The sequence below is a fragment of the Salvelinus sp. IW2-2015 genome, linkage group LG4q.1:29 (assembly GCF_002910315.2).
Source record: "Salvelinus sp. IW2-2015 linkage group LG4q.1:29, ASM291031v2, whole genome shotgun sequence".
Taxonomy (NCBI): domain Eukaryota; kingdom Metazoa; phylum Chordata; class Actinopteri; order Salmoniformes; family Salmonidae; genus Salvelinus; species Salvelinus sp. IW2-2015.
The window spans coordinates 87453864-87478404 of record NC_036842.1 but is presented as its reverse complement, the minus strand read 5'-3'; the positions used below and the strand labels follow the sequence as shown (position 1 = coordinate 87478404).

Here is a 24541-nt window from a genome sequence, read left to right as displayed (position 1 = left end):
CCACATCATGAAAATTTAAATATGTTTCCTTTTGAAAACAAGTAATTATAAAAGGGACAACATGGTTAAATACTAAAGTGAACTTGTGGGTGAAAATGGTGTTGTTTGATTAAGGAGAGGAGAGAGGTCGAAGAGGGTAGTACACCCCAAAATCTAATTCTGTCAGATGTTTTAATACCCCAAAAACGGATCTAGTTTGGAATCCATATTCTATGTCATCTGCTGTGAGGATCCTACATCAGCGGGAATCTGCAGGCCTCAATCCCAAAACAATGGAATAGGGAGGCACCCCCTAAATAGTAGTAATTATATTGTGGCTATTATGTTTTTTAAAACTTTATTTGGGATCGGAGCCTGCAGGTAGTCTGAGCCTGCCTTTAAACTTTAAACATCTGACCTTTAAAAAATTGTGTGAACTTGCCCTTTATGACTCAAGTGAAAAATATAGAAGAAGACTCACCAGGACGTATCCATCCTCCATGTACAGGTTGAGGAAGAGTAGACAGGTGATCAGGACCCCCAGGAATGGAATGGTGGAGCGTTTACGGAAGCACCTCATCTTGTCCAGGGACTTCCACACCAGCCTCATGATGGAGCCACTCACTGGGATCTGCAGGGAAACACAGGGGGAACGGCACATTAGCAAGCCGCGTAGAAAAACGTTGAAATGGAACATATAGTTCATGAGACTGGGTTGGCCATCAGATGAAGTTGGTTATAAATAATTTCCTGTTCTTTCAAGCATCAAATTGTTGTACTGAAATCACGTTAGTACAACTCTTCCTGGACATAGTGCATAGTGGGGAAAAACTATTTTCAAAATAACATGGCACTGGCAAACAACTGACATATAAATATTCTAGTGGAATACAACTAGTACCACCAGAAATTGATCAAAGAATACGAAGAGTGACATATAAATAAATCTTGTTTTTTTTCTAGAACGCAATTAGGCGTCAGCAAGCTCTTTTGTGACACTGCTACAAAGCCCCGGAGATGCCTAATGGAATACAAACTAGCTGTAAGCTTGGTTCAATGACCACACACATATCGATCACGAACACCGGGAGCCTGGATCACATGGGAATAGGGCTGGTCAATACATTTCTGTTCGGGGTCTAAAACTGACGCTAACATCCTGTCTCTTTGAAGGCTATTTATTCAATCATAACTGGTATTGGTTGTGCGTAATTAGACACTGTTGATGCTTTTGCAATTTTGCATAATTATGGCTTACAGAGTTGAAAACATTTTAACAGACAACTCTCCTTTAATTTCTACATTGGTATATCTCCATGTCCTCTAGTAGCCAACTGGTAAGGTATACAGTATAAAAAGGTATTGAACAAATCATTGAAAAAGAATAGGTATTGATGGAACATTTGTTCTAGTCATTATGATGGTAGCCTAAAGAAACACCTGCCTACAGTAAATGCATCAATTAGTGGCCAAGAGTTCTAATAATAGAAATAATATAATCTTGAGCCAAACAAGTAGCTCTCATCATCTACACTGACAGCTTGTGACTTCCAAATCTCTCTCTCTCAAATAGTAGCCTACACTGCCACACAGCCATTACATTTCCAAACTCAGTCAGTGCAATTTACTGCAGGGCTGGCCGACCCTGGTTGTTGAAGAGACCACAAAGTGGCAGGTTTTAGCTGATGTGGTCTAGAGTGAGATCAGGCCGGATAATTACAGATGTAGGATCTTAATTTGACCTATATTGTCACAGCTAAATAATCCTGCAACAAGAGGATTTGAACGTTTAGTCCATAATGTTAGGCTATTAGCTAGCTAAAAGTAGTCTAGAGGAAAATTTCATACTGTTAATATAACTGTGTGTTAGTGTTGGTTTTCAGTGAATCTATGTAAATCACAAAGGTCATCTGCATTTTCTGTGGTGCAGGGACATTCTCACCAACAAAAAGAGTGATCACGTTAAGATCCTACATCTGTATGTCCTTCCAAAGGTACCTCTGTAGTGTGGTTGACTAACATCAGACAAAAAGCTGCAGTGGTGACTTCATTCCACAGCAGCAGCACAGTGGACTCAACACCACCACCTGATAAAATAGTTCCTGGGTCACCTCTGTCACCTCTTCCTGTCAAAAGCCAACAGCCACAGCAAAATGTGGCACTGGCAACCTTTTTCAGTCGCTTTTTTAAACTACATTACGGGAAAATAAGCAAATGACAACAGGGGAGAGGTTGGAAGAAAGAAACGCATCTTGAAATAAACAAAATAAATGTTAGTTGGGCCACTGCAGACGAAATACTACAATTACACAACTGGACAATTTTAGAATTTTCTGCTTCATGCTGGGTGGGTGGTATTCTGTCTCTCACACATGAGTGCTGGATTTGGTGTCCTGATAATGCAGGTTGGATTAGCACTTTGTACTGGCTGCTTGCCTGCATCCTGAATGGCACCCTATTCGAGTACTAGTCAAAAGTAGGACCATGGTCAAAAAGTAGTGCTCTTAAAAGGGAATAGGGTGACATTTGGGATGCATACCTTGTTTCAATAATTCAGTCTATCTGGGCTCGGGCGTGATAGAGGAAGCTGTGGCCTAAACCTGCCAAAGGCACAGCTGCAGGTACCTACTTCACTCTCTACACTCTTATTGCACACTCAAAGAGCTGCTGTGGCAAGGATGTGCCCGAAATCTGCACTGCTTTCCCCAAAAGGAAAGGCTTTTGATATGCAATATGCATATCCTGTACCAAAATCAAATCAGGTTTTTTGAGGGGATGTGTCTATAAGTGTACCGGACTGTCTCTAAAATATGAATGTGTGTGCACGAGCGAGTGCATGCGTGCATGTGTTGACTATCATGAGTCCAGAGGAGCTTAGTCTGTGGTTTGCAGAGAAAGGGGTAAGTGTATTTTAATGGGCTGTCATAATGGCAGTCAATCACTCCCTCAGCCATCCGATCTCCCTGCTGTAACATTGCAGCAGGATAGTGATAAAGAGCCATTATACTTTGAACTGAACCAAAGAAACCGCACCACTGCCACTCATTGATAGAATACTACTTATGATATGATAACAGTACACAACACGCTGTAGTAGTCTCTCACATCAGTTGGAAATGGTTTGATAGCTATCTATGAAAGACTGCTACCTGTCACTTACAGTCTGTAAGGGAAATGGATCTGAAGAGTGAGGAAAGTAGTTAAAGGGTGTTGAGTTGAGCACTGTAAGTACAAAACTCAAGTCAAATTCCACCATTTCCACTAATGCCTCTCAAGGCTCGACTCCTCTGTAGCTCACCCCACTGAAATAAAATTGTATTATATTGAATATTATATTGAATATTATATATTCAAGATACCACCCCAGAGAATGGTTACACTGTCAAAGCAAAAGTGAAATATCTCTGAAACCTGCATTTGACAAGCTCTGGCAATAAAATAATCAAGAATACCAAGCTTTTCAATGTGTTTGTGTACAGTATTATCTACATAATGAATTCATTCCTTTAGCAGGCTACTGGCAGCAGGGCACTGAGGAAGACGGAATAATGAAGTGAAGATTTTGTAGTAAAGAGTTCTCCTCTGGGAGTGTGAGGTGGGAACAACCTTGGAGTCTCAATGTGATATTCAGACGTCAAAATAAACCCTTAACAAACACTTTCTTTTGAGTCTAAGTCACTTTAAACTCCGCAATTTAGTGACACTTAAAAAAATAAAAAAATTGGCGAGCCTCGTGTAATGGGAAAACCCGGATGGAAAACACATTGTGAATGAGAAAAGGGAAAAAGATTAATAAAATGGCCAGCAGAAAGCAATTCTCCCACATTTGATGTTGTTATCTGTTTGACATTATTTCCCCTGGGTATCCTGCACCTCACAGATATACAGCTCTGCACAAATAATCAATTAAGCCTGCAGATTTGCAGGGGTTCAGCAGTTGCTTTGTGTCAGGCCTTCAGCCACTTTCAATGGATTTTCTTTCTCCCACAAAAGAGGGAAATACCGGAGGCTGGTGTTGATAACAAAATTGTAGCAAAGCGCGGAATAATAAATCCCTTCATTATGATTTTTTTTTTTTTAGCAAAGAATTCAAATTGGCCAAACAGTTGACCAATTACCACATTCTTATGGAATTTGTCACACAAAGAGAATCTATCATCTACAAAGACTTAAAGGACTGTGTCAGATATCGACCTCTTTTTTGAAAGATGCTGAATTATCAACATAGGCAGCACACCGAAGGGGATTACTATTGGTGCACTATCACTCTTTGGAGCAATAAATTAAAAAGTTGAAAGCAATTTCATCATGCAATCCATAGATATTACCATACACCCCAACAAGGCTACAACTATCAAGGCTGGAACATTGTCAATCATGTTCCCCAACCTGAGAAGATACAGCTCCTCTTCCATCTTGTATTCCACTAACTCCTATTCTAACTTCTACTGAAACTACAGGACACACCCGCATTGATTCTGCGCCCCTCTTGTTTGCTGCTCAGTCTGTCGGCACCGTGACTGTGTGCTCACTTAGCTGCCAACACCTTATCAGATCTGATCATCTTCATTGGGTCCAGACGCTGTGTTCTACCAGTAACCGGTACCGACAAGCTGGCTGGCTGTGTGGAACTCCAGAGGCTCATCGGTGCCAAGGTCCAAACAGATGTACACACACTCCCCTCACTCCTCTCCTGCTCCAGGCCTGTCACCGCTGTCAGCAGCCTGATCGCACAGACTCTAACGGGAGCTTGTGTGTGAGATTCCCCCCAGGACACACTGTGTGTGTGTGTGTGTTTCCCCCCAGACATGCTGCCCAAGCTGGCCCTCGCTGCCACCACTGCCCCATGGGAGCCAGAGCCAGCCCGTTGACAACTGCAGCTCCAGCTGTTCTCCCATAAGGGCTTGGTGGTGCACCTCGCAAACAGGAAATTAGAAACATTCCTCATACCAATGCCTTCCTGCCTGCATATCTATTAACATTTTAGTCGTTTAGCAGACGCTCTTATCCAGAAGAACTTTTGGTAGTGACTGCATAGACTAACATTTTAATACTCTCTAAGCCTCCCTCTGTCTGGCAGAAGTCCATAGTGATATGGATGCTTCCAATTCAACACCATTACCTATTTTTGATGACATCTAGGAAGCTAAGCTTTGTTCTAAGTCCAGCCGCAGTTTGGATCCACATACAGTCCTAAAACTCATTGCCATTTATTACCATCCAAGCTTTTTATGCAAGGACCAGAGCAGGTGACACAGGTGCGGTATCTTCTGGAATGGGTTCCTCATAAAATATTGAACATGTGTCGCCCGTTGATGCTAGCTTCAGCGCAATCAGGCTTCAAAACACTTGGAACAAATGGTAGTCCTTTGGCTGCCGTACAAGCGCTCCTGATAGCTCGGCGCTAGGCATGATTGAAATGCGATCGTAAAGAGGGTTCTTCGACATTGGAATGGTCCGTATTTTTCTGTTGGATTTCCTTCTAGTTGGCCAGTGACAAAGCTAAAGGTTGTATAATATATTTTCAAGGCCACCAAATGGAGGCATGCCACACCTGGACAACTGCACAACTGAACATTAACTGGCTATATCACTGTGATGTTGGATTTGAAAGGGAGATTGCCTTTGTCATTATGACTGTATTGATATCAATTGAAGAAAGAACTATGATAAGAGAGAGAACAGTGATCTATTGACATACATTTGTAACATCACAGCGGCCAGTTGAAAGAGGATATGAGTTCCACTGTAATGACAGGGTCTGATCAGACCGAGGAGCAACACCCTCAAAGTGTCTCTGTGATGGGGGTAAGGGCAATGAATGCTACAGTGAATTGGGTGCCGGGCTGCTTCCACAGTGTTATCTGGGTATTTACCTTTGAGGTCAGAAGGAAACATGAAAGGCTTTGTGGTTCCATCAGTGGCGAGCGTAATGAGTACGGGAGGCGTGAGAAATGATTCATGTGTAAGCGAGCCTCTCCAAGGCCCTTCTCAGCAGTTTGCTCTTTGACCCAGATTAGCACTCCGCCAGAGGCCCGCTGGGGAGGGCTGGAGATGGAGGGCCGCGATACGGCTGGCTCATTTCCACTCGAAAACACACCGGACATGTTGTACTAAACACATACACGCACATATGAATGCACGCACACACACACACACACACACACACATGCACGTGCATGCGCACAGGCACACACACACACGGTTTCAGTTAGAACACTATCTTCGGTGTCATATAAATGTGTTACTGCTAGACACAGACTGTGAGACACATGATGCCATAGCATTAGAGTACCACATGGTTATGTAACATATTCTGAAGTTATTATCAAGTGTCAAAATATTCTGTTAATTTCTCACCATGGACAGGCTACATTCAGCCCATGGCTGACCTGCGTGTTGAGTAGTCCTGCTGCATACTGACTGTCCCTCCTTGCCCTTTGTGTATGACGTCACATGTCATCAACATATGCTGCAGCATTCATCCAGAACCAGAGGCCTCACGTGTATATCTTCTCTCTTCTCCTCTCCTCTCCTCAGACAACTGTCAGCAGCTCGTCCACTCTATCTATAAAAGGACTGGACAGAGGCTGCTCTGGGCGAGAGAAAAAAGCCATTGAGGACAGGAGAGAAAAAAGAGTAGAGGAGAGAATTCTCTCTGTCTGTCACTTTTGGAGACGGGAGTCGGAAGGTAGACGGGGGGACTTGGCTCTGCCTTAAAAGCTCTTAAAAAGCCAAGGTCACCTCCTGGTCAAATCTGTGAAATGAGAAAATGGCTGAAGGGGCAAGGGGCCCGTGGCAGATAACATGAGAATGCACTATCTCCTCCCCACACATTTAGTGCAGGGCATTGGCAGGCTTTTCAAAGGGCTCTGTCTCTCTGTGGTTTTGAAATGAGGACCACAGAAAGACACAATAAGATGGCCCAGTTTCCCACCAATCTGACAACAGAGAACAGAACAGAAGTAGTAGTGCTCTTAGGAAATGAGCCTCTGGGATTAGGAAAGTAACCACAGAGATGAATAGTGCTCATATCATTGGGGTTTAGAACAAGGAGGAAAGTGATGTAACAAATCACCAGTACTGTACAAGTGAGAAGCAGATACTGAATAACTTCACCATTCCATTATTCTGTACATAAAAACAATTCTATGTCATTTTCTACATTTTCCTTTTTGTACGTTACTAGCAAAACCCTAAAACACCTCACTGAAAGTAATGCCCAACAATCAAACTATTGAGACCTCAAAAACCATGATATAAAACTGCTTTACACAGCTAAGTAAGATGCAGTAGCCTACCTTAGTGAACAATACATGTCCGTTATTCCATGTTGACTAAAGCATCCTAAACAGCAGTATCCTCTGTCAGCAGCTGTCTCAGCAGGACACTGTATTCTACTGTACATCTTCTCTCATGACTGATGAAGAGTATCCTATAACCCTGCATCCAGCATCCACCCAATCTCCCCAGTCTTCCCTTCAGCATTCATATTTGATGAGGAATGTGTGCGCTGGACCAATCACTAAAAGTCATTTATCTCCAATAATCCTGACCAGGCAACCAACTCAGCTGTAGTCGAGACGTTATTCGAGACCTTGTTTTTACTGCCTTATCAGGGATCTAATCTTTTATAGCATGAGATTCCTTAAAACATTTTTTACATGTTGCAAGCTACTAATTTTTAGCTTTCAAATAGGCAGGTTCTTCTTAATGAACCACTCTAAGCGGGCACTATAAAATCTGTTAGATTCCCCCCCCCCAAAATTCTGTTTTGTATTTTCCAAAATTCTGTTTTGGGGTTTTAGTTTCTCTGCTTTCATTGTTTTCAGTACTGCTTTATTTTGTAAATAACAACAAGCTAATGAGGATGTTTTCACGCTGGCTTTGTCTGTCTGGCTCCCTGTGTCCTATGGGATGTGCTGCGTTCATTAATTGGCTATTTTCAGACCTAATGTCTCCAGTCTTACTTACTCAACTATACTGTTGTTCTAACACTTCTGAGTCATCCACCAAACATTAGTGGACATTACTTGACTTACTTCTAAAAAATATGCTAAACATTTTGCCTAATATCTGATAATATGAATTACTAAACTGTAAGTGATAGGCCTATACCACCAAAACTGAGTATATAATAATATGTTCATATAATGAGATGTTTGATGAAATATTTTTTTACAATCAGTAATGGATGTTTAGTCTCATAATCAGACAGAATTAAATGAGGCACTAAACGGCCTGTAACGCAATTACACTTTAATTAACGACTGGTTTACTGTTCACTGACATTTATGCTCAGAGCAAAGACTAACTGCTTTTCTACTCTGGTGACTTTGGCTAATTTTCCATGTCTGATTCCCCTTGTCACCCCATAGAGAATTGACTACAGTCATGTTTGGTGACTCCAAATGTCACCAATAATCAGAATAGGTAATGATATGTCATATCGTTGCACATAAAAATATGATCCAGTCACAAGAGACAAAAAATTCCAAAATGCAACGACATACACGAGCCAAGGGTGAGGTTTTACATTCAAGTGGTGTACTGTATACAGTGAGTATGTAATTAATGACATGTAATGTCGTTGTGCATGAACAGACGACCACATACTCTAGTTAAGACGGCCGTTTTCTTTACCTCCAAATGCTATATGCATCATACTGTGTTTGTATTTCGGTACATACATGTATATTGTTGTCAGTCTCTGCTTCTAACAAAGCAAGCCCTTTAACTTCGAAGTATTTCTGCAAGGCTCAGTTAAACACTATACAATTCTTATTTTAATGTCGATTTTTTTTGCATAAAGAAAACTTTTTGTTTTGTTCAACCTTATTAAGGCAGGCTCTCAATCTGGTTCAACCTACGTCCGAAATGGCACCCTATTCCCTATAAAGTGCACCACTTTTGACCAGGTCCCATAGGGCACATGGTCAGAAGTAGTACACTATGTAAGGAATAGGGTGCCATTTGGAACACAAACCTGGTATCTCTCTGATGTAGCAATATACACATTCTTACATACTGGAGTATAGGTCTTAATCCTATCTGTTCTGAGTTTTTTCAAAACTTTAGTGAAAGCATTTCTGCTTTTATTATTGATGTCCAGAAAGAGGACGAGGTAACTGGAAATATTCTTATATGACTTCAAAGTCCTACTGTTGAGTCCTATACAGAAACATACCAACAGTACACACATGCACCACATACTCCAAAAAGAGTGTAGCCTACATGCACTCTCGTCTTGCTGCACTCTCGTCTTGCTGCACTAATATCTTGCTGCACTAATGTCTTGCCCATGCATTTTTTAGATACAATAAAGTTGAATTAGAACACACAAAAAATAAAATGAAATGAACTAGGAGAGAACACAAATGATGAAATCCACAAAAAAGGCATATGCCCCATTTAAAAACGTCTCAAAATGTATTCCATTCAGATACAGTAACTAACTGGTCCCATTTGCCTCAGGGGCAGAAGCTCATGTGTTTATAATTCAGCGTGTGCCTGGTACTGCCAGTACACCAGCCGAGGTCCACCTTTGGCTCATTTCCTAACAATTTCCAAGCTTCCTCTAAAATGAATATGAATATGCATCGTTGTTGCGCAATGAATCCATTTGCAAGACAGAATGATAATGAAGAAAAAGTGCTTTCAAAAAAGCCAATTAATCTTATGTAAAACGGCTGCTCAATGCGGCTAATGAGATGCCATTTTAATAAGCGGGTGTGTTGTACAACAAAGCCATTTGGTAAACACTATTGTTCATTTGTTTGATGACATGCAGGCAACATAACAGATTTGGGTTTATTAAAAAATAGCAATCAATGTTTTATCTGAGGGAGAGGAAATAACCCTCACCTACAGGGAAATGTCTCTGCTTATAGAAGCTACTCCAGACAAGCTAAATCAAATAGTGAAAGTACTAAAAGTACTAAATACTAAAAGTATTTAGGTTTCCCACATGAAAAATACCATAGTATAGTATGGTATAAATACTATAGAATTCACTGTAGTGTTTTTGCAGACTAAAGTATTTACTGTATTATACTGTAGTATTTACAGTTAACTATAGTGTATTACATTTCTATAGCGCTTTTCTTAGAATCTCAAAGCACTTCAAGAGCAAAAAACAAACAAGAAATATATCATGATAGGTCAACCGATAGAGGCCAAGTCTTTGAAAGCTGCATCCTCTGAAGGTGGAGAGGGTGAGTTCATGGCTTGAGCGGAGAGAGCTGGTCAGAGGATGGTAGATGATGGTGATGGAGTCTGCTGATGATCTTGTAGAGGGCAAGTCTGGGAACCAGCCTGACTCTTTTTGTCATTGGACTTCTTCTCTTCCAGTCTGTGAGGCAGCCACTTGGGTGATGCCTCAGCAGCTCTGGGCACCAGAAAGATCTCCACACAAAGTTCAGAATAGTAGCTAGTCGTCCTCATTACGAGCCCTCTGCCTCAGCACTGCTGTATTCCTCCAGCTTCCATTCCTCTCACGCTTCAGGCGACTCCTCAAATGATGTTCTCAGAAGATCAGGAATTGGCAGCCAGGTGAAATAAAAAAGCTGTAACTTTAGTATAAAGAACTAAAACTATAGTATAAATCAGGGCTGCAACTTTCACTGGGGACGAGGGGACGTGTCATGTTTGTCCCCCCCAGTTTTATCATTGTAATGTGATACACAACGAGGCAAAAATGTGCATTAGGAGAGTTCGGGAAGGCTGTTTGGAGTGTTTATTCGACTCGGTAAAAAGAAGTTGCGCCCCTGGTATAAATAATGTTGTAAAAAAAATTGTAGTATACACTAACTGTACAAAACATTATGAAAACCTACTCCTTCCATGACATGGACTGACCAGGTGAATCCAGGTGAAAGCTATGATCCCTTATTGATGTCACCTAAGGCAACTCCACCACCACGGACCGCAAGACTCTTCAGAGGGGGACACGTGCAGCCGAACGCAACATAGGGTGCACACTGCCTACCCTACAGGACCCCTACAACACCAGGTTTCGCTGGAAGGCCAAGAAGATAACTATCGGACCACCATCTTATTACATTTGCAATCGCAACAAATAATCTGCTTAGACCCCAACAAAGGATCATCAAAAGCCGTGCTATAAATTCTCGGACAACCCAAAGATTCCTAGATGCCCTTCCAGACTCCCTCCACCTACCCAAGGACGTCAGAGTACAACAATCGTTTAACCACCTAACTGAGGAACTCAATTTAACAGGACGTAATAGCCTAGATGCAGTCGCATACTCCTGAGGTGCTGACCTGTTGCATCCTCTACAACCACTGTGATTATTATTATTTGACCCTGCTGATCATCTATGAACATTTGAGCATCTTGGCCATGTACTGTTATAATCTCCACCCTGCACAGCCAGAAGAGGACTGGCCACTCCTCAGAGCCTGTTTCCTCTCTAGGTTTCTTCCTAGATTCCTGCCTTTCTAGGGAGTTTTTCCTAGCCACCGTGCTTCTACATCTGCATTGCTTGCTGTTTGGGGTTTTAGGCTGGGTTTCTTTATAGAACTTTGTGACATCGGCTGATGTAAAAAGGGCTTCATAAATACATTTGATTGAAAATTTGATTGAAGATCATCAGGGTCCCCAGCCACCCAAGCCCTGTTCTCCATGCTACAATCACTCAGACACGGGCAGTACAGGAGCATCATGGCAAAAACTGAAAGACTGGCCAATAGTTTCTACCCTCAGACCTCCAGGCTGCTGAATAGCCACCACTAGTCAGCTATCTGCTCCCCCCTCTCCCCTGCCGCTCCCCCTATGGACACCCCCACACCTCCTCAACAGACACTTACCTTACCTGATTCATCCCCTATGGACCCCCCCTCAACATACTTTTACTCATTCATCACTGTTGCAGTTGATAATATGTATATTTTGTACTCTTTTTATTTCACTATTTATTCATCACTGCCACAGTTGTTATTATTATACATTGCTATTTCTATTGTTGTTTTTTTATTACCATTTTCATTATTTTATTTCACTTGGTCCTGCATGTTGGAGCTCGAAGCTTAAGATTTTCACTGCACTCTGCAATCACATCTGCAACCCTGTACATCTGAATCTGTTGAATCTACTTCAATCAGTGTAGATGATGAAGGAGAGGAGACCGGTTAAAGAAGGATTTTTAAGCCTTGAGACAATTGAGACATGGATTGTGCATATGTGCCATTTAGAAACAAAAGATTTAAGTGCCTTTGAACAGGGTATGGTAGTAGGTGCCAGGTGCACCGGTTTGAGGGTGTCAAGAACTGCAATGCTGCTGGGTTTTTCATGCTCAACAGTTTCTGATGTATGAAGAATGGTCCACCATCCAAAAGACATCCAGCCAATTTATCTCAACTGTGAGAAGCATTGGAGTCAACATGAGCCAGCATCCCTGTGGAATGCTTTCGACACCTTGTAAATGCCATGCCCCGAAGAATTGGAGGCTGTTCTGAGAGCAAAAGGGGGTGCAATTCAATATTAGGAATGTGTTGCTAATGTTTTGTACACCTAGTGTATAATGTAGTATTTACTGTGTTTTTGCAGACTGTAATATACTGTAGTATTAACTACAGCATAGTGTTTTTGCAGACATTACTGTAGTATTTTCTATAGTGTTTTTGTTTTATTATATTTGACATAGAAGCAGAGGCTTTCTCCTTGAGGAACACTGGAGAAATACTAAATGCACAAATTTCCCATAACCTGTAGGTAGGTAGGTAGGTAGGTAGGACTGGGGTCTGAACAGATACACAATATAAATGGCAAAAATGGGGATATGGGGGAGGGGAATGGGCAGTATGCAAATTAAATACAGTAGTATATACTATATACAAAAAACGGCTGTGTTTTTGCAGACTGTAGTGTTTTTGCGGACATTATATTAATATTTACCACATAGTTTTTTTGCAGATAATACTGTAGTATTTACTATAGTATACTACAAAATTATATAGTAAGTATTACACATGATCGAGGGAAAATAGTGTGTAGTATAGTATTCTATTACAGTATACTACAGTTTACTATAGAATACTACAGTACTTACTACAGAATTCTCTACTAACTGTAGTATACTGTAGTAGAATACTATACTACACACTGTATTTTCTCTCGATCATGTGTCTTAGTTACCATAAAATTTTGTAGTATACTGTAGAATACTAAATCAGTATTTTTTCATGTGGGTTGACTGTAGTACTACCAAAAACATAATGGACTGAATGTGTATAAAATGGTATGTAGCCTATGGGCGTGCTTTTATGGTGCAGTACGTTTCCCAAAAGGTTAGTTCCTTACAAGCAGAGAAAGTAAAGAATGTGGTTAAACTCAGAACTACTGAACATGTCAGGCTTCAGTGGAAATTGTTGAGAGATGGGTCACATTTTTAGAAGTAATCGGTAGCTTGTGAACAGCATTACTTTCAGAAGAAAACAAATCTGCTTGTTATCGACTGGAAGTTCGCCGACTGCATCTCTGCCCGATTGAATGTGTTTACTTATTCATCAAGGAAGAAGGCTGCTAGTTCTCGGACGCTGGGCCCCTGCAGTTATCCCCTTCCTGCTGCTGGACAAAAGGGGCAGACCCCATTAAAGATGCATGGGGACCAGTGATTTGAGTTTAAAGTTCTCCAAGCTTTGTACCGGCCTCTTCAAATATTTATGCGCTACACTGTGTGTTCAGTCTTCAGCACATGGAGTCAGTGTATACCTCTCCACTGATGCAGTGGGGGCTGAAGCAGTGCATCCAACTCCAGCCAAACAGAAAGGGCCACACAACCCCATTGTCTTTGGAGGCAAGTTACTCTCACTAGCATGGTTTCCAGTATTGTGCCATCTCCTCATGAGGTATAGTATTTGCAGGAAGTAATTGCATGTTGAGTCTCTTGGCTAATGAAATGAGAGGGACGGGGTATGACTGATCACTTGTTCGATATCTTCCTGGACCTCTAGATAGTTTGGTATTCCAGAAGAGACTAGTGGATTGAGAGGAGATGTAATGAAGGAGTATTGAGCCCATTGCATCATGTGCTACTCATAAAAGACACAATCAGAAGGCGGAGACAATGCCAGTTCTCTAGTTCAGATCCATTCAAGTTCTCCTGGGAGGTTTAAGATTGAGATTAAGGTGAATGAGTATGGTAAAATGCAGATTGCAAGATCAAAATTGTCTGTAAGAAGCAGTGATGTAGTGGTAAAAAAAGGTGGGTATACTGTAAACTCCAGTGGGTGATTGAGATAAGATGAACAACTACGGATATAAACCAAAACATATTACATTACATTATTGTATTGTTTGATTACACTGATTATATATTTTTAAGTTTAGGTTTTGCTTTACTTGGGTTTAATATTTTCGGTATTCTATAAATGTTCCATCCCGAAAATAAATTACTTTTCTCCCGGGTAACCCGGTATTTCCCACCAAAGCCGGAAGTGTCTTTCAAAAACATTATAAAGCATATAAATATGTCTGGATTTGATTAGAGCTTTGATTAGCATGACATTTCAAACCTGATGCTACCTGAGCCTGATGAGCCATATATTTAATACATTTTATGAGCCCTAAATTAACGACATTTAATGAGCCCAAAGCCAAAAAAGCCTAAATGATTGTGCCGTTATCCAATACATATATGATATAGGGTACAGCATATTACGCACGACAGAAAAACATAAAAGCCTATAGATGTAGCTAGCTATATGCTCTCTTGGGTAAATAAATAAAACCAGATGCAGTAGGCTAATATTTTTGTGTGTGAACTCTATTACTGTACTGTATTGTATTATACTGTATTATATGGACTGAAATTACACACTTTGTTCAAAAAGTGATAAAGCAGAATAGAACATGCGATTCAGGTGCAGCACATGCGACTCCACAAAGTTAACTAGCGAATTGGATTTTAATTTTGAAATATAATAGGTCCTATTTGTATAATTAGTAGGCTGACCTATATATATCTTTCATAATATTTCCCTTAATGTTAGTGTCACGGCTGTCGTAGGGAGGAGACCAAGGCGCAGCGTGATAAGCGTACATTCTTCTTTATTTAAAGAATGAACACTGAACAAAACGAACAAAATAACAAAACGAACCGTGAAGCTAATATGGCTAGTGCAGACAGGCAACTAAACATAGAATAAGAACCCACAAAACCAAAAGGGAAAATGGCAACCTAAATATGATCCCCAATCAGAGACAACGATAAACAGCTGCCTCTGATTGGGAACCAATTCAGGCCACCATAGACATACATATGCATAAACTTACCAACACCCCTAGACATACAAAAACCCCTAGACATACAAAAACAAGCATACCCACCCTCGTCACACCCTGACCGAACCAAAATAATAAAGAAAACATAGATAACTAAGGTCAGGGCGTGACAGTACCCCCCCCCCCCAAAGGTGCGGACTCCCGACCGCAAACCTGAACTTATAGTGGAGGCCCCAGGCTGGGGACCGTCGCCGGAGGCCCCGGGCTGGGGATCGTTGCTGGAGGCTCCGGGCTGGGGATCGTTGCCGGAGGCTCCGGGCTGGGGATCGTCGCCAGAGGCTCCGGACTGGGGATCGTCGCCGGAGGTTCCGGACTGTGGTCCGTCGTTGGAGGTTCCGGACTGTGAAACGTCGCCGGAAGCTCTGGACTGGGTACTGTCGCTGGAAGCTCTGGACTGGTACTGTCGCCGGAAGCTCTGGACTGGGTACTGTTTGCCGGAAGCTCTGGACTGGGTACTGTCGCCGGAAGCTCTGGACTGGGTACTGTCGCCGGAAGCTCTGGACTGGGTATGTCGCCGGAAGCTCTGGACTGGGTACTGTCGCCGGAAGCTCTGGATATGGAAGCGCCTGGAAGCCTGATGCGTGGTGCCGGAACTGGTGGTACCGGGCTGAGGACACACACCTCAGGGCGAGTGCGGGGAAGAGGCACAGGCCGTACTGGACTGTGGAAGTGCACTATAGGCCTGGTGCGTGGTGCCGGCACTGGTGGTACCGGGCTTGGGACACGCACCACCTGGAATAGAGTGTGCACTCTATGGTACCGGGCTATGAATGGGAACTGAGAACACCGTGCGCATTTCTGCAAAATACGGTGCCTGACCAGTACACGCTCCCCACGGTAAGCACGAGGAGTTGGCTCATGTCTCCAACCTGACTCAGCCAATCTCCTCGTGTGCCCCCCCAATTTTTTTTATTGGGGCTGCCTCTCGTGCTTGCCTTGTTTGTATTTCTCCTCATAATATCACCGTTCCGCCTTTGTGCCTCAATTTCTTCCTTCGGAAGGCGATACTCTCCAGCCTGCGTCCAGGGTCCTGCTCCATCCAGTATCTCTTCCCAGGTCCATTTCTGCTCCTCGTTTTCACGCTGCTTGCTAGCCTCCAATACCCTACTCAATAAATTGGATGCAGTCTATCACAGTGCCATCCGTTTTGTCACTAAAGCCCCATATACTACCCACCACTGCGACCTGTACGCTCTCATTGGCTGGCCCTCGCTTCATACTCGTCGCCAAGCCCACTGGCTCCAGGTCATCTACAAGACCCTGCTAGGTAAAGTCCCCCCTTATCTCAGCTCGCTGGTCACCATAGCAGCACCCACCTGTAGCACGCGCTCCAGCAGGTATATCTCACTGGTCACCCCCAAAACCAATTCTTCCTTTGGCCGCCTCTCCTTCCAGTTCTCTGCTGCCAATGACTGGAACGAACTACAAAAGTTTCTGAAACTGGAAACACCTATCTCCCTCAATAGCTTTAAGCACCAGCTGTCAGAGCAGCTCACAGATTACTGCACCTGTACATAGCCCATCTATAATATAGCCCAAACAACTACCTCTCCCCCTACTGTATTTATTTATTTATTTATTTAGCTCCTTTGCACCTCATTATTTCTATCTCTACTTTGCATATTCTTCCACTGCAAATCTACCATTCCAGTGTTTTACTTGCTATATTGTATTTACTTCGCCACCATGGCCTTTTTTTTGCCTTTACCTCCCTTATCTCACCTCATTTGCTCACATTGTATATAGACTTATTTTTCTACTGTATTATATATACATATAGACTGTATGTTTGTTTTACTCCATGTGTAACTCTGTGTTGTTTTATGTGTCGAACTGCTTTGCTTTATCTTGGCCAGGCCGCAATTGTAAATGAGAACTTGTTCTCAACTTGCCTACCTGGTTAAATAAAGGTGAAATTAAAATGTAAAAAAATAATTCCTACCTCGCTTTCAAACAGTTAAATGAAATACGTTTTGTTGTCCTTATCTTCATCATTCTAATGACATCCTTGAATAATGTTGGACTAGAATTACATGCAGAAGGCTTTCACTTCTCTTCACAAAGATTGAATGGTTTTGGGTCTGAATAAATAACTTCTATAGCCTAACTGCCATCGCACGTTCGCACTTCTTTCAAAATACCCGTGAGTTCCATTGGGCTGCTGCATTTAACAATCAGCAAAAAAGAGCTTGCGTCCCTCTTCGAATAGTCTATTAGTATAAGAAATGCTAAAATAAATGATGTCCAGCAAGCTATTCTAGTCTAGCTTTCCCTGCATGGGAGGACATTTTATGGAGAGTCCAGCTTGCGTGTTATAAGTTAGAAGCTTATTTTGCATAACCCATCACTAATTAGCTAAATATAAGGCTAATACTGCATTGAATGTATTACCTGAAAGAGGTAGGCTAGGGCATTTATATATAGGGCTATATTTCAATCTAGAACAGGATTCTATATTTTGGATGCGATATGAATGGAGTTGATGGAGAGAATGCTTGCACATGCACTGATTGAAAGCAACGATATTCGAGTGATAGGCTGTTTTAAAACTCTTCAGCTGCTATTAAAACAATCATAATCTCTACAATTAAAAAGCAAGGAGACCCCTGAAAGCCAGACGGAGATGGGTAAATTAGACGCGCATTCGGGTCTTTATATTATTGTAGCATCCCATAGGAAAGCAAAATCCAAGATGATATCTCCTTTATAACATCTGTCCATCTCCTAGACAAAAAAGAGCACTTGTCAATACTAAAGTGAGATGTTGTGCATTTTCTCATACATCTCAATTGTCACTCCTGAGAAATAGACATGGATCTGTTTCAGAGTTTTCTGTCACGCCCTGACCTTAGAGAGCCTTTTTATGTCTCTATTTGGTTTGGTCAGGGTATGATTTGGGGTGGGCATTCTATGTTTTTATTTTCTATGATTTCGTATTTCTATGTTTTGGCCGGGTATGGTTCTCAATCAGGGACAGCTGTCTATCGTTGTCTCTGATTGGGAACCATACTTAGGTAGTCCTTTTCCCTCATTTCAGCGTGGGAAGTTGTCTTTGTTTGTGGCACTATATGCCCTTAAGCTTCACGGTCGTTTTGGTATTGTTTATTGTTTTGTCGGCGTCATTCTAAATAAAAGGAATATGTACGCTCACCACGCTGCGCATTGGTCCAGTTATTTCGATGGCCGTGACATTTTCACTGTATGAGTTCTCTGAACTCTCTCACACCTGTCTCTTTTCTCAGTCTCAGCTACTATATAAATGAGAGTAGTACAAGATCTTAAATGAGTCTCAATGTGATACAATCAATTAGATGCTCTATCTCAAACATGTCTTACATTTACCCCATACAGATCTCAGTGGTATTTACACATTGTAATCTTGGACCTACCTCACTATGAACTATATATGAGACTAATTATTACAGGTCTGATCAATTCATGCAAATTTTATCTCAGAGATATCTCTACATGATCTCAAAGTGGTGCTGAAGTGTAAAATAATCACAAAAGTGATATTTTTGTATCAACGATTTATTTCCATTAATTCATCATTCAATATACATTCATACTGTTCCAATACGAGTCATTTGTTGAGTATACGTTGTCCTCAAGTGTGAGCTGCAATGAGCTGCAAACACAATACCGGGCATGTCAAGTCAAGGATAACAACTTTGCCCAAAACATGCTCAAGGGAAATTACAACTGTGTTGACAGGGGTTTCCAATAGGGGCACAACATGAAGGCATTTACCATGTGTTACAGTATCTTGCAGCAAAGAAAAACCTGCATTTTCAAACTCGCTAATAGGTGCGCATTTGTCACCTGATTCCTCAGAGGTAAAGAAATCAATCTGTCCATACTTTATTTGTGCTACATTAGAAGAAAAAAAACAGTACAATTGTTCCTTCTTTTTCCTTTCCCATAATGCCTTGATGTGAGATGAGTTCTCTTAACTTGTGCCCTGTGAAATGCTTTTACTGAATGCAGTGAATTAATGTGGCGACCAGCATGTTTTTCTATTGCAGAGGGGTGCCTTGCCTCTAGTTGAAGTTCACTTGATGCTCCAATTATGTTTGTTCTCGACTTATCACTGTTTTCATCAGAAGAACTATGGTCATTGGTCATCCGTGCGTAAAAGTCAGCTATGGCATTAGCTGGCTTCATGATTTGCAAAATAGCAGGGATAAACTGCACTAGTTTGACCGCAAGGACAATTTGCATTGGTATATTTTGAGTACCATGTATGTATGATCCTTAACAAATAGCCATTTTTGTCTTCAAAATGGAAACATGAATGAGTCCATAATGGGCCAAGGACTCTGACGCTGCCTGCTAGGTGCAGAAGAAGGTGAATATTTGCAGTTTGGTACCACTCACCATAGAGATTCCTAATTTGAGAGCAAAAGTTCCGTAGCAGATTCTCTGCATGATCGATCTGTTGCATTGATATGGAATCCATCAGAATAATGAAAATAGCTTCACTTAGAAGGAGGAAGTGACTGTAGTAAAGCGTTTCAAGAACACCATGGAAACAACAGGTCCAAACAAGATTAAAAGAGCCCGACATTCTGATGCCTTAAAAAACATCCTACTACTGATCGAGGATATCGTGTCAAGGATGGTGGTCAGATGTCGTGAAATCGCTTGTCTATTTCTTTAGTTTCTTTTGACATGCTGAAGGGCTGATGAGAAAAATCACAGAAGCATCAGAAGGCGCATCACTCCTAACAGAGCTGAGTGCATGTAGTCTATCTCAGTGCTGGATTAGGTCATAACTTTTAAGTTGGCTAAGCCAACAGGGACCCTTCACACCTTTCACACTGATTTTTGTCTCATAGGCCATTTTAGCAGCATCAACAATCGTTTGATATGTGTGAGGTGGCTCTTTTGGATCCATTTCTTGGAATGGAAATGCATGAACATGTCCCCTTTGCCCTGTCTTCACAGTCTTTCCAGACTGCTCACATTTCGAACATCGAAAGTTCTTATTGAACTGCACTGTATTTAGTACTATTGCCTTGGCAGGAAAGTCACATGTGCCAGCAATAGTGAGCACTTTGCACAAAAAAAACGTTTTAGAGCCCTCTGCAGGTTGCACATGAATTCCAACCTCTTGAAGTTTACTCAGTGTGTTACTTAGTGGTCTAAGAAAGGTAACCATAGATGGTTTTGAGTCCCCATATCAAAGCCCAGCAAAAATCGAATTTCCACTTTTTGTGCGTTCAATAAAGCTCAATTCATTATTGATACAATAAAAATGCCACACTGAAAATGTAGATGATTTAAAAATAGGTACCCCATTGGTGTTCCATGTAAGTGAGATGTTTCTCGGATCACCCCCATCTGCATGCTGTCTGTAAACTTCTGCATCGTATATATCTTCTATGTCGTTAGGATCTTTCTTCTTCTTACAAAATCTAAAGTGAAGATTTTCCTGAAAACCAGGCTTGAGAAACAATGATCTTATTTGAGCATCAATTTGAACCTCCATGAAGGATGATGCTGATCCTTGTTCTGTCATGCTGGTCCCACAGGTCAGACATTGTTCACTCTACTGACGCAAAACATTTATGGCAATACTTACAGTATGTATCACAATAGGGGAAGATACAGAGTGGGGGAAAAAGTCTCTGAACTTCTGTACACTGCTCAAGCAGTCTGTGTTGAGACCATCTGGACAAAGCAATGTTGTTAATTTAAGTGAATCACTAAGGGCCTTACCAGTTACTTTATGACAGTTTGCATAAGCCATAATTACCGAAAGGCCATCTCCAACGGTTATGCATACATTGTCATATAATTGTTTGCCTGTTTTGTTGTGTTGTTGGATGTTGCCTGTGCACCATCCTCACTGGACATCTTTCAAATCCCTCACTGAAGATAAAGCTATCATCATAGGGCCAATCCATGAAATCAGGCAACACTTCCTCAATAGATTCAGATGGATCATACTGATCAGAATTGTCACATACAGTTGTATATCTCTGCTGGCTGATCTGAAGTCGGAAGTTCTTCATTTTCAATGGTAAAGTCTGTCGTTGAAACATTCTCTTGTGCTGGTAACAGAAAATAATAAAACAACAGTTTAATAGTATGTTTAGACAACATTTATTAATGGTAAAACATTGTGTTGCACCATCACTGTGAGTGTACACATGGGTCTCAAAAACACTTGGCAAGATAACACACCCATATGTGATAAAAGCAAATGAGATGTTTATGCAAATATATTTCTAGTACAAGAGGGTGCTACTATAAAACATAGGAATTGGAATAAGAATGTATAACTTACTTACATTTTGTTCATTAGTCGCGCTGTCCTGATGGAGCGGGTGTGTTCTGTCCTGATGGAGCGCGTGTGTTCTGTCCTGATGGAGCGCGCGTGTTCTGTCCTGATGGAGCGCGTGTGTTCTGTCCTGATGGAGCGGGTGTGTTCTGTCCTGATGGAGCGCGTGTGTTCTGTCCTGATGGAGCGCGTGTGTTCTGTCCTGATGGAGCGGGTGTGTTCTGTCCTGATGGGCGCGTGTGTTCTGTCCTGATGGAGGCGGGTGTGTTCGTCCTGATGGAGCGCGTGTGTTCTGTTCCTGGATGGAGCGCGTGTTCTGTTGCTGTCCCTGATGGAGCGGGTGTGTTCTGTCCTGATGGGCGCGTGTGTTCTGTCCTGATGGAGGCGCGTGTGTTTCTGTCCTGATGGGGCGTGTGTGTTCTGTCCTGATGGAGCGGTGTGGGTGTTCTGTCCTGATGGGGCGTGTGTTTCTGTCCTGATGGGGCGGGTGTGTTCTGTCCTGATGGAGCGTGTGTGTTCTGTCCTGATGGGGCGTGTGTGTTCTGTCCTTGTGTGTTCTGTCCTGATGGGGCGGGTGTGTTCTGTCCTGATGGAGCGCGTGTGTTCTGTCCTGATGGAGCGCGTGTGTTCTGTCCTGATGGGGCGGGTGCGTCGATCTGTCCTGATGGGGTGGTTGCGTTCCATTCATGTGGGCAGGCTGCAGGGCGTGAAATAAAATGTTTTATTAAACTTGTGTCTGCCATGTTAAAATATGGCAGAGCAAAGCCACGCCACTCACCTAATGTGCAGTCCTTCTTGGTCGTTTAAGTGGCCCAGCGGTGTCTTTATTCATCTTTCTTCTCCATCGGCTTCTAGGCTCTGGTCTTGTGATTTTGAGTCTCCAATATTATTCAATGGAGATACAACTAATTACGGCTAGCCCAGTGCTACAATGTGTTTGCTCACTCAATTATCATCAAGATACGTATAGGCCTAACACATCTTATAAAGATTCAAGATGCAATACTAATATGCATTACCAAATAAAATTGTTAGAAATGTAGTCCCTTATAAAGAGTAGGGGTTGGGTTAAATGCGGAAGACACATTTCAGTTTAACTGACTAGGTATCCCCCTTTCCCTTACACACATATGCTGAAATACTAGGGGTGTTGTTGTACATAAACACATGCATATTAAAAACAAAATAATAAGGCTACCAGCTAAGCTAACGTAATACTGGAATGGAATATGCATGGGGGTCTCGACTGAAGTATATTATGTGTAGGTAGCCTAGTGGTTAGAGCATTGGGCCAGTAACTGAAAGATTGCTGGATTGAATCCCCGAGCTGACAAGATAGAAATCTGTCGTTCTGCCCCTGAGGAAGGCAGTTAACCCACTGTTCCCTGGGTGCCGAAGACATGGATGTTGATTAAGGCAGCCCCCCACACCTCTCTGATTCAGAGGGGTTGGGTTAAATCCGGAAGGCATTCAGTTGTACAACTGACTAGGTGTCCCCCTTTGATAAACTTGCATTACTAATACAAACAGATAAAGTTATTTTACTTACTTACTCTTGCAAACACTGATGCAACTTTCCCCCGTGAGTTTGTAAGAAGAGCTCCCTGGCAAAACCATATAATGTCTATTTGCTCCCTGGCAACTAGCTAATCAACACGGGCATATACTGTTTCGCGTTTATTTCAAAGAACATATAACTCATTGGACGACCTTACTTGAAATGTGATTGGACGCCAGACGCGGGAATAACAGTTGGAGATTGGATTGAGATCATTGCTTTGCTGATGCTGATGATGAGTGATCCATGCGGACCCTCGCCGCAGATAGTTTGAATTTGCTAAGTAAAGAAGGTAAGAATCATAATCAACTGAATACACTGTGAACAATTAAATTATCGGACCCCGAGGTGAAATAATAAGATATGTAATATATCATTTTCAGGGCTATTTCCCACAAAAAAGGTGCAGGAAATATCTCCAGAATTAGACCCAAATGAGCATTCTGATAAATACTGCACTAATCTGAAATCATTTCAATGTTTGCTCCCCGTAAGATAAGCACCATGCAGGAGAATATGATGATGTGCAAAATATATGTTGCTTTTCAAGTGTCTCAACCAGTGATCTTTTGAGTAACATATGGCAGCCCACCTTTAACATTTTCTCTGCCTCTTCTCAATTTCTCTCTCAGGACATTTTGCTTTTGTGAGGTTTGAGGATGGATACACGGCAAAAATCTTCCAAACATCTGATATTCTAGGTGAAGAGGACGTTCCTATCAGACATCTGCAAGATCTTAGGTCAGAAGTAGCCATTCTAGCCAAGGGGTCAGACGGCAGATTTTATAGGGCCACTGTTGAATACATTGGACAGCCAAACCAGATTGAAAAAAAGGTTTGAAAGAAAAACATTAGATATGGACAAGCTAGAGAAGGGCTGCCCACCTCAACCAACAGCATTTCAGACACCCACAACTGAACATTGAAGCTCACCGTGTTCAAGTGACACTGTAATAATTGAGAGGAGCCCACTGTCTGAACACGGTGAAGATGTCAGATCAATAGCCCCTCTCTGCAGAGAAAACACAGCCAGTCCATCTCTCTATGATGGCAACGCACCCACCCTGGTGAGACAGCAACAACCAGCCCCAATTGAACAGCACGCACCAACCCCAGTTGGACAGCATCCCCCAGCCCCCATGAGACAGCACACACCCACCCTGGTGAGACAGCATCCACCCTGGTGGGACATCATCCACCAGCAGTGGGACATCATCCACCAGCAGTGGGACATCATCCACCAGCAGTGAGACGTCATCCACCAGCAGTGAGAGAGCATCCACCCTGGTGGGACATCATCCACCAGCAGTGAGACAGCATCCACCAGCAGTGAGACATCATCCACTAGCAGTGGGACATCATCCACCAGCAGTGGGACAGAATCCACCAGCAGCGGGACAGCATCCACCAGCAG

At 42.2% G+C, this 24541-nt stretch overlaps 1 protein-coding gene across 2 annotated transcripts in view; it reads right to left on the bottom strand.

Annotated features, from left to right (window-relative positions):
• mgat4c (mgat4 family member C) overlaps nt 1–24541 on the bottom strand; it is a 178000-nt gene that overhangs the window by 5664 nt on the left and 147795 nt on the right. For both annotated transcript variants that reach the window (XM_023986036.2, XM_023986037.2), the window contains exon 4: nt 461–610. In XM_023986036.2, coding sequence (XP_023841804.1) covers nt 461–610 — 150 coding nt within the window. The remainder of the gene's footprint in view (nt 1–460; nt 611–24541) is intronic.